Source organism: Hypanus sabinus, chromosome 23 (assembly GCF_030144855.1).
Source record: "Hypanus sabinus isolate sHypSab1 chromosome 23, sHypSab1.hap1, whole genome shotgun sequence".
In the NCBI taxonomy this organism is placed as follows: Eukaryota; Metazoa; Chordata; class Chondrichthyes; order Myliobatiformes; family Dasyatidae; genus Hypanus; species Hypanus sabinus.
Genome location: NC_082728.1, coordinates 63301130 through 63314656, shown reverse-complemented (window position 1 = coordinate 63314656; position 13527 = coordinate 63301130). Strand labels below are relative to the sequence as shown.

Here is a 13527-nt window from a genome sequence, read left to right as displayed (position 1 = left end):
TGATGATAGGCAAATTGCAATGGGAATTGAAAATCCCACACCAACCTGGTTTTCCCAATTTATCTTCATATTCAAATTCCCCATGACTATTGCGACATTGCCCTTTTGACATGCATTTTATATTTGTATTGTAATTTGTAGATTACATCTTTACTATTGTTGGAGGGGGAAGGGTCTGTATATAATTTGCATCAGGGTCTTTTTGCCCCTTGCCATTCCTCAGCCCTACCCACAATGATTCAACATTTTCCGATTTAATGTTACATTTTTCTAGTGATTTGATTTCACTTTTTACCAACAGAGTCACACAGCCCCCTCTACCACCTGCCTGGTCTTTCCATACAGTATGTATCCTTGGATGTTAAGGTCCTAAGTATAATCTTCTTTCAGCCACAATTCAGTGATGTCCATAAAGTCGTATATGCCAATTTGTAACTGTGCTACAAGTTCATCTACCTTATCCCGTATACTGCGTGCATTCAAATATAACACCTTCAGATCTGTATTCACCTATCCTGTATTTAATCGCGCCTAGTGGTGACTCCTTTGCTTGCTCTTCGGAAGCAGCTCTACTTTCACCTTTAATATCTCTATTTTTTTCCTTTCAGGGTTCTTTTGAAGACCCTGACCTGGAGTTACCTGCTGACTATGGTTCTTTGTGGGAATGGGACCCGTTCTCGGGGTTCCATAACTGGCCATTGTTTGGGAGTCGGGATATCTGCTGTGTGCCTGGAGACCTGAGATCTTTGCAACCTTAAGGCACGGAGCTCGAAAAAAATTACATAAGGACTTTTAACATGGCAAACCAGCGGGTTAGAACATAGAACATAGAAAACCTACAGTACAATACAGGCCCTTCGGCTCACAAAGCTGTGCCGATCGTGTCCTTACCTTAGAACTACCTAGGCTTACCCATAGCCCTCTATTTTTCTCAGCTCCACGTACCTATCCAGGAGACTCTTAAAAGACCCTATCGTTTCCGCCTCCACCACTGTCGCTGGCAGCCCATTCCACTCACTCCCCACTCTCTGCGTAAAAAAACTTACCCCTGACATCCCCTCTGTACCTACTTCCAAGCATCTTAAAACTGTGCCCTCTCGTGCTAGCCATTTCAGCCCTGGGAAAAAGCCTCTGACTAACCATACGATCAATGGCTCTCATTATCTTGTACACCTTGTTTGTTATGTTGTTTGTTAAGTCTCCCTGCTTGCTAGTGTTACGTACCCCGTAACTGGGTGTCTTACCAGCAAAGTTAGAAGTGTCCGTTGGAGTCTGGTACTATTTTCAAAACAGTGTTTATTAGTAAAATATATGAATCAATATCAACAATGCAAATATACAGATAATACACGTTAGCAATAACTAAACCTAAAAGTGTAGATATAATAATAATCAATAATAAACAAGCTCTATCGATGTCTAGGGGATAATGAAGTATCATGGGAAAGTATAAAGTTCAGTTCAGTTCATACAGGCTGAGGTAGTTGTTGGTCGATGTGTTGTAATTGTTGGGGAGAGAGAGAGACAGGGAGAACGATCAAACAGTGACAGCCTGTCAAACCTTCCTTTATGTTCTTGATCCATCGATGTGTTGTTGTGGCCATTCAGGTATGACCCCTCTGTCCTTTAGCTAGACCGTTCTTCTATGGTGGACTCGTCACCCAGGCAAGGGTGGACACACACACAAGCCCCCACCAGCCTCGCTATAAACACTGTGAGTTAAAATTGATCGATCCGTCGTTCGGTCTCCGAGGCCCCACACTTTTCACGTGGGTTCCAACACTCAAGCAGTGCTCACTAGTGTGTCTCCTGGTGTGTCTAAGGGGTGTCTCCCCAGACCTCACTTTTATCCCTACTCATGGGGTCTCAGGTGTCAATCAGTTTTGAATGGCTTAGCCCATCAAACCAGCCCACTCCGGCTGTCCACTGAGGAATTTTAATGAACAGAATGGTACCAAGTAAACAGCCCTCTCCGGAGCCGTGAGTCTTACAGGAGTCATAATATGTGGAACAACAAGTCTCTCTTCCTCCCTATGTTATCTCTCCCTTATCTGAAGCTAATGTTCCAGTCCCAGTATGTTTTTGTCCCATCTCTTTCTCTCTCATTAGCAGCCTGGCAACAGTAACGGTTTGTAATTCTCCCAGGGGAGGGGGACATGGGCAACCCTGCACCCTTCTACCCATCAGAGCTGTTCATCCTTGTAACACTAGGAAAATGGAGACACCTCTTTCTCCCTTACTAGGGAGAGAGAAAACCTGTGGTATGTCAAACATGAAGTTTTTGGGGTGACTGTAAGTCTGTGTCTTTGCTGTTGCTTTGCTCATGCTTGGGTGCTGGTGCTGATGCTTTTTTGCCGGTGGGAGGAGGGATTGTTGCTCGCTGCCGCTTAAGTGTGGGAGGGGGGAGCTGGGGGGAACTTTGGGGTTCTAACATTTAGCTGTCGTTCATTCTTTGGGACTCCTTTGTTTTTCGTGGATGGTTGCAAAGAAAAAGCATTTCAGGATGTATATTGTATACATTTCTCTGACATTAAATTGTACCTTTGTACCTTTGAAGTCTTTTCGATTTTGTTTACTTTCTACATTGCAACATACTGTTGACTGCAATCTTGCCCGATCATCAGCTTTTCCTTGCTGGCAGTGTTTCTGCTTGTAGCCCCATCCTTAGCACTATTACCCCTGTTCCCATACCCCTGCTGAATTAATTTAAACCCTTCTGAAAAGCTCAAGCAAACCTGCCCACAAGGATATTGGTCCCTCTTAGGTTTAGGTGTAATCTGTCCCTTTTGTACAGGTTGTACCTTCCCCATGATCCAGAAATTTGAACCCTGCCACTTAAACCAATTTCTCAGCCACATATTCATCAGCCAAATAATCCTATTCTTGCCCTTAGTGGTGTGTGGCATGGGTAATATGTACAAAGAGTTCTAGCTGCTCACCCTTTAGAATGCTGTGGGCCTGATCCAAGACATCCTTGACATACCATCCAGGTGTCTCACAAAATCTCATTTCTATTCCTCTGACTAGGGAATCTCCGATCACCACTGCAGTCCTCTTCACCTTTAGAAAAACCTGCAGCACAATACTGGCTCTTCGGCCCACAAAGTCTCTTCACTTCTGAGCCACAGTGCCAGACTCAGAGATTTGATGACACCGTGCTTAGTGTTTAGGAATTAAGAGAACGTATCTGTGGGGGAAAACTGAAAAATCCAAGGGTTTTGAGAACTTTTAAAAGTACAACAGTATTGAGAAGGAGGAGTGTGTCAAGTAGGTCACATGAATTTCAAAATAGACTACCGGGTACCATGGAGCTGCCTATGTAATTGTAGGACCAAAGTCAATCCAAACTAGATACAGTTTTAAGGCAAAAGGTTGAATTTAACAGAGAAGGACGAGTAACATTACGGACGTTTATCATACCTCCCTCTCATCCTCCTTGCCCGCAGATCTGGTTGCTCTTTTTCCTTTTCTGTCAGTTGCTTTCTTATCATCTTTCTTGGTTTGTTTTCTTGAATCTGCTGGATGTAGTTACCGGGGCAGATCAGTCATTTATGGAGAGGTTTAACAGACAGGAAAGAAAGGAAAACAAGTGAGTGGCATCAACTGATGTGGATATCCATACTGTTACACCCAGACAACGAAGGGCTCGGAATACTTTCCTTGTAATTCTAAACGATGGGAATGTTTAAGTATCTGATGTTTTACTGGGCACCACAAAGTAACAAGTATAGAGGCTGGAAATCTGAAATGAAAACCAAAGATGGTGGAAATACTCTACTTGCCAGACAGCAATGAGAAAGTGAGAAACAGGGCTCAGGGCTCAGGTTGATTGCTGTAGTCACTGGCTAAAACATTAAGTCTCTCCACAGATCTGTTATGGAGTATTACAGCATGAAACAAGCCCTTTGGGATCTGCTGCCTAATCCCATCTACATGCACCTGGACCAAACCAATGCCATCCACGTACCTATGTGAACTTCTCTTAATGCCTGCTGAGCATTCCTAGTATTCCCTGCCACACAAACCCGGCTGAGGAACAGGAAGCAGGCAGCTTCAGACTGGATACGAACGTACAGCGCAGATCTGCAGGATGGTGAACAATGTAGGAGACAGCTATAGGCTTCAAGGATAAGCAGATAACTGGTAGAATGGGCGGATAGGGGCAGATGATAATTCACATTGAAAGGTGCAGAGTAGAAAGAGTGAAGGTGTAATATAAATTAGAGGGCATGATACTAAGGAGACACAAGAGACTGCTGATGCTGAAATTCGGAGTAACAAACGACGTGCAGGAAGAATTCTGCGGGTCAAGCAGCATCTGTGGGAAGAAAGGAACTGTCCACATTTTGGGTTGAAACCCTGCATCAGGACATTATAGAAAAATGGACATATTTGTGCAAACTTCTAAACCAAGAACTTGGCACCTTTCTCTGCAACTGGATCCTCAATTTACTGACCAACAGACAGACTGCAACACCTCTGCTATGATTACCCCCAAAAGCCACAGGAACATTAAGGAACAGATATGCAGAATAGGGAAAGGTACAAAAACAACAGATTGCTGTCGCAGGTGACTTTAACTTCCCTAAGATAGTCTTTGACCTCCTCAGTGCAAGAAGTTCAGTTAGGGCAGAATTTGTTAGGTTGCATTTAGGAATGCTTCTTAAATCAGCATGTAAATAGTCCAGTGAGAGGAGGAACTGTACTGGACCTGGTCATGGTGTGGTGAACTATGTGCCTGTCGGGACACGCCCCTGCTGACTGCTCCTGTGGCTCCTCCCACAGGCCCCTGTATAAAGGAGATCTGCGGCCTGACGCTCGGCCTCAGTCTCCAAGACCTTGTATGATAGACACTCACTCTGGTTCCTTCTTCCAGTCAATAAAAGCCGATATCTCGCCTACGTCTCAGTGTGAGTTATTGATGGTGCATCAATTTTATTGACTGGAAGTTTTAAAACATGGAACCCGTTTTGCGTCCGGACCGGTTGGATTTGGACCCTCAAGACCCTGACGCAGCTCTCGCTTTTGAACACTGGCTTGCATGCTTCCAATCGTACTTGGCGGAGCTTCGTGCGACTGAACCCGCCGTTATGCACAGAATCCTACTCTCGAGGGTCTCCTCCAAAGTTTACTCCATTATCCGGGACCTGCCGACCTACGATGGGGCACTGGACGCCCTCAAACGACAGTACCTGCGGCCGGTGAACACCGTCTACGCAAGACATCGTTTAGCTACCCGGCGACAGCGGCCTGGCGAATCGTGCGCTGAGTTTCTCCGAGCATTACAGACACTCGTCCGACCTTGCGACTGCAAGACGCTCACGGCAGAACAGCATGCGGAGCTGCTGGTGCGAGACGCTTTTGTGACGGGACTGAGGTCAGTGTACATGCGCCAGCGACTGCTGGAACACTCCGATCTTACCTTAAGCTCGGCGATAGAGACGGCCAATGCTCTAGAAGCTGCGTGGCATAACGCCGACGCTGTTCAGTTGCGCGATTCCCCGCCGGTTCCGTGGACTCCTCAGACACCGCCACCGCCGGCTCCCGGGAGCGAATTCGCCAACGCCGCCGCCAGTCGCCATTCCACGCGCTCCCCGACCCAGACCACGGCTGTGGCCCATCAGAAACTCGTGCTTTGTTATTTCTGTGGCCAAAAGAAACATCCTCGACAACGCTGTCCAGCGCGAGAAGCGACCTGCTCCAGCTGCGGAAAGCGGGGCCACTTCGCCAAGGTCTGTAAGTCTCAACCTCGAGCGGGGTGCAGCGCTGCGGGTGAAATGTGGGGGCCGCCATCTTGCATGCCCGGATGTGAGCGGCCATCTTTGTCGACGTCAGCATGCCCCGCCCCCGACCCGCCGGTGTTTACCGGGCACCCTGACGGCGATCCAACTGTGGCCACTGTAACCCTCGACCAAAGCGCCCCACACCAGCTTGCAAGGTCCATGATGGATATCCAGGTGGAGGGGCACTGGACTGGATGCCTGTTTGACATGGGCAGCACTGGGAGTTTTATTCACCCGGACACAGTGCAACGCTGCGGACTCGCAATGCGGCCGGTCAGTCGGAGGTTCCATTTGGCCTCTGGGTCGCAGTCCACTGACATCCGGGCGGGTTGTGTAGCGACATTGGTGGTGCAAGGCACAGAATATCGGGACTTTGAGCTGCTGGTCATGCCTAATCTGTGCGCACCTGTGCTATTGGGGCTGGACTTCCAGAGCCATCTCGAAAGTGTGACCATGGTATACGACGGGCCCCTCCCACCACTCACTGTCAAGAATCCTCAGTTTTGTGGGACTTCGTCATATACCCCGCTACTGACCACACACACTGACCCACACATCCCACCCAGCACCATGCCGACAGCTGCACTACTGACACCACTTGCAGCCTCTCCACCCTCAAGATCCCTCCCCCACCGCTGTTCGCCAACCTGACCCCCGACTGTAAACCTGTGGCAACTAAAAGCAGGAGGTACAGTGCGGGGGACAGGGCCTTCATTCAGTCGGAGGTGCAGTGGCTGCTTAGGGAGGGGATCATTGAGCCAAGCACAAGCCCTTGGAGGGCCCAGGTAGTTGTTGTTCGGACTGGGCAGAAAGATAGGATGGTGGTGGACTATAGTCAAACCATCAATAGGTTTACGCAGCTTGACGCATACCCCCTACCCCGCATCGCGGATATGGTCAACCAGATTGCTCAGTATAAGGTGTACTCGACAATAGATCTGAAATCCGCTTATCACCAGCTCCCCATCCGCCCAGAGGACCGCCACTACACCGCCTTCGAGGCGGGCAGCAGGCTCTATCACTTCCTGCGCGTCCCTTTCGGTGTCACGAATGGTGTCTCTGTCTTCCAGAGGGAAATGGACCGGATGGTGGACCAGTACCAACTGCAGGCCACATTTCCCTATCTGGATAACATCACCATCTGTGGTCACGACAGGCCAGATCACGACGCCAACCTCCAACGATTTCTCCAAGTGGCCGCAGCTCTGAACCTTACTTATAACAGGGACAAGTGTGTTTTTGGTACCACCCGCCTTGCTATACTTGGGTATGTCGTGGAAAACGGGGTTATTGGGCCTGATCCCGAACGTATGCGCCCCCTGTTAGAGCTCCCTCTTCCCACCACTCTCAAGGCCCTCAGACGGTGCCTGGGTTTTTTTTCCTATTACGCCCAATGGGTCCCCCATTACGCAGACAAGGCTCGCCCCCTGGTCAAGTCTACCTCGTTTCCCCTCTCTGCTGAGGCCTGCGCGGCCTTCAACTGCATTAAGGCGGACATTGCCAAAGCTACGATGCATGCAGTGGACGAGACCGCTCCCTTCCAAGTGGAGTGTGATGCCTCCGATTTCACTCTGGCTGCAACCCTCAATCAGGAAGGCAGACCAGTAGCATTCTTTTCTCGCACCCTCCAAGGCTCCGAAATTCGGCACTCCGCGGTGGAGAAAGAAGCCCAGGCCATAGTGGAGGCTGTTAGGCACTGGAGGCACTATCTTGCTGGCAAAAGATTCACCGTGCTGACCGACCAGCGCTCGGTTGCGTTCCTGTTCAGCAACCAACAGCGGGGCAAGATCAAAAATGATAAGATTTTGCGGTGGAGGATAGAACTCTCCACCTACACCTATGATATCCTGTACCGGCCTGGCAGACTCAATGAGCCCCCTGATGCCCTATCCCGGGGAACATGTGCTAGCACACAGTTCGACCAGCTGTACGCCCTTCATGCACAACTTTGCCATCCGGGGGTCACCCGATTTTACCATTTTGTGAAAGCTCGGAACCTGCCGTACTCCCTGGAGGACATCAGGACGATGACCAGGGACTGCCAAATTTGCGCCGAGTGCAAACCGCACTTCTACTGTCCTGACATGGCACAACTTGTCAAGGCCACCCGCCCTTTTGAACGCCTGAGTGTTGACTTTAAGGGCCCCCTTCCCTCCACTGACCGCAATGTCTATTTTCTCAGTGTTATTGACGAGTTCTCACGGTTCCCCTTTGCCATCCCCTGCCCCGACACCACTGCCACGTCCGTCATAAAAGCCCTGCGCCAGCTCTTCACTCTGTTCGGGTATCCCTGCTATATCCACAGTAATAGAGGGTCCTCCTTTATGAGTGAGGAGCTGCGCCAGTACTTGCTAGCTAGGGGCATTGCTACCAGTCGGACCACGAGTTATAATCCCCGGGGTAATGGCCAGGTGGAGCGGGAGAATGCCACAGTGTGGAAGGCCACACTTTTAGCCCTTAAGTCAAAAGGGTTGCCGGTCTCTCGCTGGCAGGAGGTCCTCCCTGAGGCACTGCACTCTATCCGCTCTCTGTTATGTACGTCCACCAATGCCACCCCTCATGAACGCCTATTCTCTTTTCCCAGGAAGTCTGTCACTGGGACCACCCTACCAGTTTGGCTGACGTCCCCGGGGCCAGTGCTGCTCCGGAAACATGTGAGGAGCAATAAATACTCCCCGCTGGTGGAGAGGGTTCACCTTCTCCATGCGAACCCCCAGTATGCTTACGTGGTCTTACCTGATGGGCGGGAGGACACGGTCTCCATCCGCGACCTGGCACCCGCAGGTGCAGCAGACCACTACCCTGAAGGCTCTCCGGTAACTGTGAACCCTGCACCAGAGTTGACACCGTGCTCACCAGGCCCTACACAGACTCCTCACGACACTTGTATACCGGGCGTTTCGTACGCATTTATACCAGGCGCCTCGCACATGCATGAGGGATCACCGGCGCCTAGTGGGCAAGAACACGCGCAACCCCCGTCCCCTGTGCAATCACCGATGTTGCCGGCATCTATGCGGTCACAGCCGGTGCTATGTAGATCGCAGCGACAGATTCGACCACCTGATCGGCTTGACTTGTAAGAACCTTCGCCACATGAGGACTTTTTCAAACGAAGGGGGGGTGAATGTGGTGAACTATGTGCCTGTCGGGACACGCCCCTGCTGACTGCTCCTGTGGCTCCTCCCACAGGCCCCTGTATAAAGGAGATCTGCGGCCTGACGCTCGGCCTCAGTCTCCAAGACCTTGTATGATAGACACTCACTCCTGGTTCCTTCTTCCAGTCAATAAAAGCCGATATCTCGCCTACGTCTCAGTGTGAGTTATTGATGGTGCATCACATGGAAAATGAACCTGGTCAGATGATTGACTTTTCAGTGGGAGAACATTCAGGGAACAGTGATCACAACTTGAGTTTTTAGACTGCTATAAATAAGGATAAGTAAGGACCTTGCAGGACAGTATTAAATTGATCCAGGGTAACTTAGAGTCATAGAGTACTACAGCACCGAAACTGGCCCTTTGGCCCATCTAGTCCATGCTAAATTAATCTGCCAACCTACACACCCCTCCCATCGATGCACTTATTCAAATTTTTCTTAAATGCTGCAATTGAATCTACATTCAACACTTCAGCTGGTAGCTTAGTCACCATTCTCTGACTAAAGAAGATCCCTTTATGTTCATTATAAACATTTCACGTTTCACCCATTAATCTTCGACCTCTAAATACTAGTCTCACAAAATCTAAATGGAAAAAGTTTGCTTGCATTTATCCTATCTATACCCCACATCATTTTGTATACTTTTATCACATATCACCCTTAGAATACCTTCTAGTAACTCACCCACCACTGACGGTTCCTTGTAGACTTAAAAAGTGACTGGAGCCTATTCGGATTTGTCTGCTGAGAGGGAGATTGTGGAGTGAGTTGGATACAGTTCCCTGTAGCCTATATGCACCATGTGGCCTGTTGGAAATTGCTTAGGTTATTAGTAACTTAGCAAAGGCCAATAAAAAGAAGTGTGATGTAAGCAGAGTGGCCATTGTTGCTGTGGGCCAGTGTTAGTGTAATCAGGCTTTGGCTTAACAGACTTAGGTGACACCAGAAGGAGGCTAAGGTGCTGAGTCATTTGGAATCATTTAGTTGATTGTAGAATTTAAGCTTAAGAAGTTAGAGCAAAAGGAGGCAGGATGGTAGTTAGGCAGTGGAATACTCCTCTTGTAAAATGTGGTGTTTCAGGGTTCCTAACAGTCTCCATGATTACTATATGTGTGTGGTGAACTACATATACCCGTCTGGACGCGCCCCCCACAGACTGCTCCTGTGGCTCCTCCCACAGACCCCGGTATAAAGGCGATTGGGGACTCCGCCCCGGCCTCAGTCTCCAGGATGTTGTGTGGTGGTCACTTGCTGCTTGTTCTTTCTTCCAGCCAATAAAGCCCATATCTCGCCTCATGTCTCCGAGAGTTATTGATGGTACATCAATTTTATTGTCTGGAAGTTTTAAAACATGGAGAGTATTTTACGTCTGGAAAAATTAGACTTGGACCCCCAAGTTCCAGAAGCAGCTCTTGCCTTTGAACTCTGACTTGCATGCTTCCAATCATACTTGGAAGCGATTCCAGTGACTGAGCCTGCCACAGTGTACAAAATCCTCCTATCCAGAGTCAGTCCAAAAGTATTCTCCCTCATCAGGGACCTGCCGACCTACCAAGGGGCACTGGACGCCCTCAAAAGACAGTACCTGCGGCCGGAGAACACCGTCGACGCAAGACATCGCTTAGCGACGCGGCGGCAGTGAACCGGCGAGTCGAGCGCTGAATTTATCCGGGCCCTACAGACACTCGTGCGGGCCTGCGACTGCAGGGGACTGACGGTGGAGCTAAGTACGAGACGCCTTCATTACGGGGATCAGGTCAGTGTACGTGCGCCAGCGGCTGCTGGAAAATGCCGATCTTACCTTACGCTTGGCGATCGAGTTGGCCGACACGCTGGAGGCTGCTCTGCACAATGCTGATGCTGTCCAGCCGCGCGATCCCCCGGCGGTTCTGTGGATGCTGCAGACCCCGCCGCCCACGAGCGAATCAACCACTGCTGCTGCCACTCGCAAGTCCACGAACTCCCCGAAACCGACCACAGCTGCTGCCAGTTGCAAGTCCGTGCAGTATTACTTCTTCGGACTTGAAAAGCGCCCCCGAAAATGCTGCCCGGCCCGAGAAGCAACCTGCTCCAGCTGCGCAAAGAAGGGCCATTTCACCAAGGTCTGTAAGTCTGAACCAGGAGCGGGGTTGGGCAGCACCACGTGTGAGGCATGGGGGCCGCCATCTTGCCTGTCCGCCTCGTGCGAGGCATGGGGGCGGCCATCTTTGTCGGCGCCACCTCATCCCGCCCCCGACCCACGGGTGCTTACCGGGCACCAAGATGGCGATTCAACTCTGGCCTCCGTAACCCTCGACCAAAGCACCCCACACCAGCTTGCAAGGTCAATGATGGACATCCTGGTGGAGGGGCACAGTACTAGATGCCTATTTGATACGGGCAGCACTGAGAGTTTTATTCACCCGGACACAGTGCAACGCTGCGGACTCGCAACACGGCCGGTAAGTTGGAGGATCAATTTGGCTTCTGGGTCGCATTCCACAGACATCCGGGCGGGTTGTGTAGTGACATTGGTGGTGCAGGGCACAGAATATCGGGACTTCGCGCTACTGGTCATGCCTCAACTGTGTGCGCCTGTACTATTGGGGCTGGACTTCCAGAGCTACCTCGAAAGTGTGACTATGGCATATGACGGGCCCCTCCCACCACTCACTGTCAGGAATCCTCAGTTTTGTGGGACTTCGTTATATACCCCGCTACTGACCACACACACTGACCCACACATCCCACCCAGCACCATGCCGACAGCTGCACTACTGACACCACTTGCAGCCTCTCCACCCTCAAGATCCCTCCCCCACCGCTGTTCGCCAACCTGACCCCCGACTGTAAACCTGTGGCAACTAAAAGCAGGAGGTACAGTGCGGGGGACAGGGCCTTCATTCAGTCGGAGGTGCAGTGGCTGCTTAGGGAGGGGATCATTGAGCCAAGCACAAGTCCTTGGAGGGCCCAGGTGGTTGTTGTTCGGACCGGGCAGAAAAATAGGATGGTCGTGGACTATAGTCAAACCATCAATAGGTTCACGCAGCTTGACGCGTACCCCCTACCCCGCATCGCGGATATGGTCAACCAGATAGCTCAGTACAAGGTGTACTCGACAATAGATCTGAAATCCGCTCATCACCAGCTCCCCATCCGCCCAGAGGACCGCCCCTACACCGCCTTTGAGGCGGGCGGCAGGCTCTATCACTTCCTGCGCGTCCCTTTCGGTGTCACGAACGGTGTCTCTGTCTTCCAGAGGGAAATGGACCGGATAGTGAACCAGTACCAACTGAAGGCCACGTTCCCATATCTGGATAACATCACCATCTGTGGTCACGACTGGTCGGATCACAACACCAACCTCCAATGATTTTTCCAAGTGGCCGAAGCCCTGAACCTTACTTATAACAGGGACAAGGGTGTGTTCGGAACCACCCGGCTCGCTATCCTTGGGTATGTCGTGGAGAACGGGGTCATTGGCCCTGATCCAGACCGTATGCGCCCCCTGTTAGACCTCCCTCAGAGCCCTCAGACGGAGACTGGGCTTCTTTTCCTGTTACGCCCAATGGGTCCCTCATTATGCAGACAAGGCCCACCACCTGGTCAAGTCCACCATATTTCCCCTCTCTGCCGAGGCCCACGTAGCCTTCAGCCGCATTAAAGAGGACATTGCAAAAGCAACGATGCATGCGGTGGACGAGACCATTCTCTTCCAAGTGGAGAGTGACACCTCCGACTTCGCACTGGCTGCTACCCTCAATCAGGCAGGCAGGCCAGTAGCATTCTTCTCTCGTACCCTTCAAGGCCCTGAAATTCGGCACTCCGCGGTGGAGAAAGAAGCCCAGGCCGTAGTGGAAGCTATTAGGCACTGGAGGCACTATCTCGCCGGCAAAAGGTTCACCTTGCTGACCGACCAGCGCTCAGTTGCATTCATGTTCAGCAACCAACAGCAGGGCAAAATCAAAAATGATAAAATTTTGCGGTGGAGAACAGAACTCTCCACCAACAACTATGATATCCTGTTCCGGCCTGGAAGGCTCAATGAGCCACCTGATGCCCTATCCCGGGGAACATAAGCCAGCGTGCAGCTCGACCAGCTATATGCCCTCCATGCAGATCTTTGCCACCCGGGGGTCACCCGATTTTACCAGTTTGTGGAAGCCCGGAACCAGTCTTACTCCCTTGAGGACATCAGGACAATGACCAGGGACTGCCAAGTCCGTGCTGAGTGCAAACCGCACTTCTACCGTCCTGACAAGGCGCAACTTATCAAGGCCACCCGCCCCTTTGAGCGACTGAGTGTTGATTTTAGGGGCCCCCTTCCCTCCATCGACCGCAATATCTACTTTCTCAACATTATCGACAAGTACTCGCAGTTCCCCTTTGCCATCCCCTGCCCCAACACCACTTTGCCATCTCTGCCCCTGTCCATCATAAAAGCCCTGCACAAGCTCTTCACTCTGTTCGGATACCCCTGCTATATTCACAGTGATAGAGGGTCCTCCTTTATCAGTGACAAGCCGCGCTATTACCTGCTAGCTAGGGGCATTGCTACTAGTAGAAGAACGAGCTATAATCCCCAGGGAAATGGACAGGTG

At 50.8% G+C, this 13527-nt stretch overlaps 1 protein-coding gene across 1 annotated transcript in view; it reads right to left on the bottom strand.

The window, feature by feature from the left end:
* Positions 1–13527, bottom strand: part of mycbpap (mycbp associated protein) — a 399570-nt gene that overhangs the window by 112201 nt on the left and 273842 nt on the right. The window contains exon 17 of the mRNA XM_059949031.1: positions 3421–3518. Within this exon, the coding sequence (XP_059805014.1) occupies positions 3421–3518 (98 nt within the window). The remainder of the gene's footprint in view (positions 1–3420; positions 3519–13527) is intronic.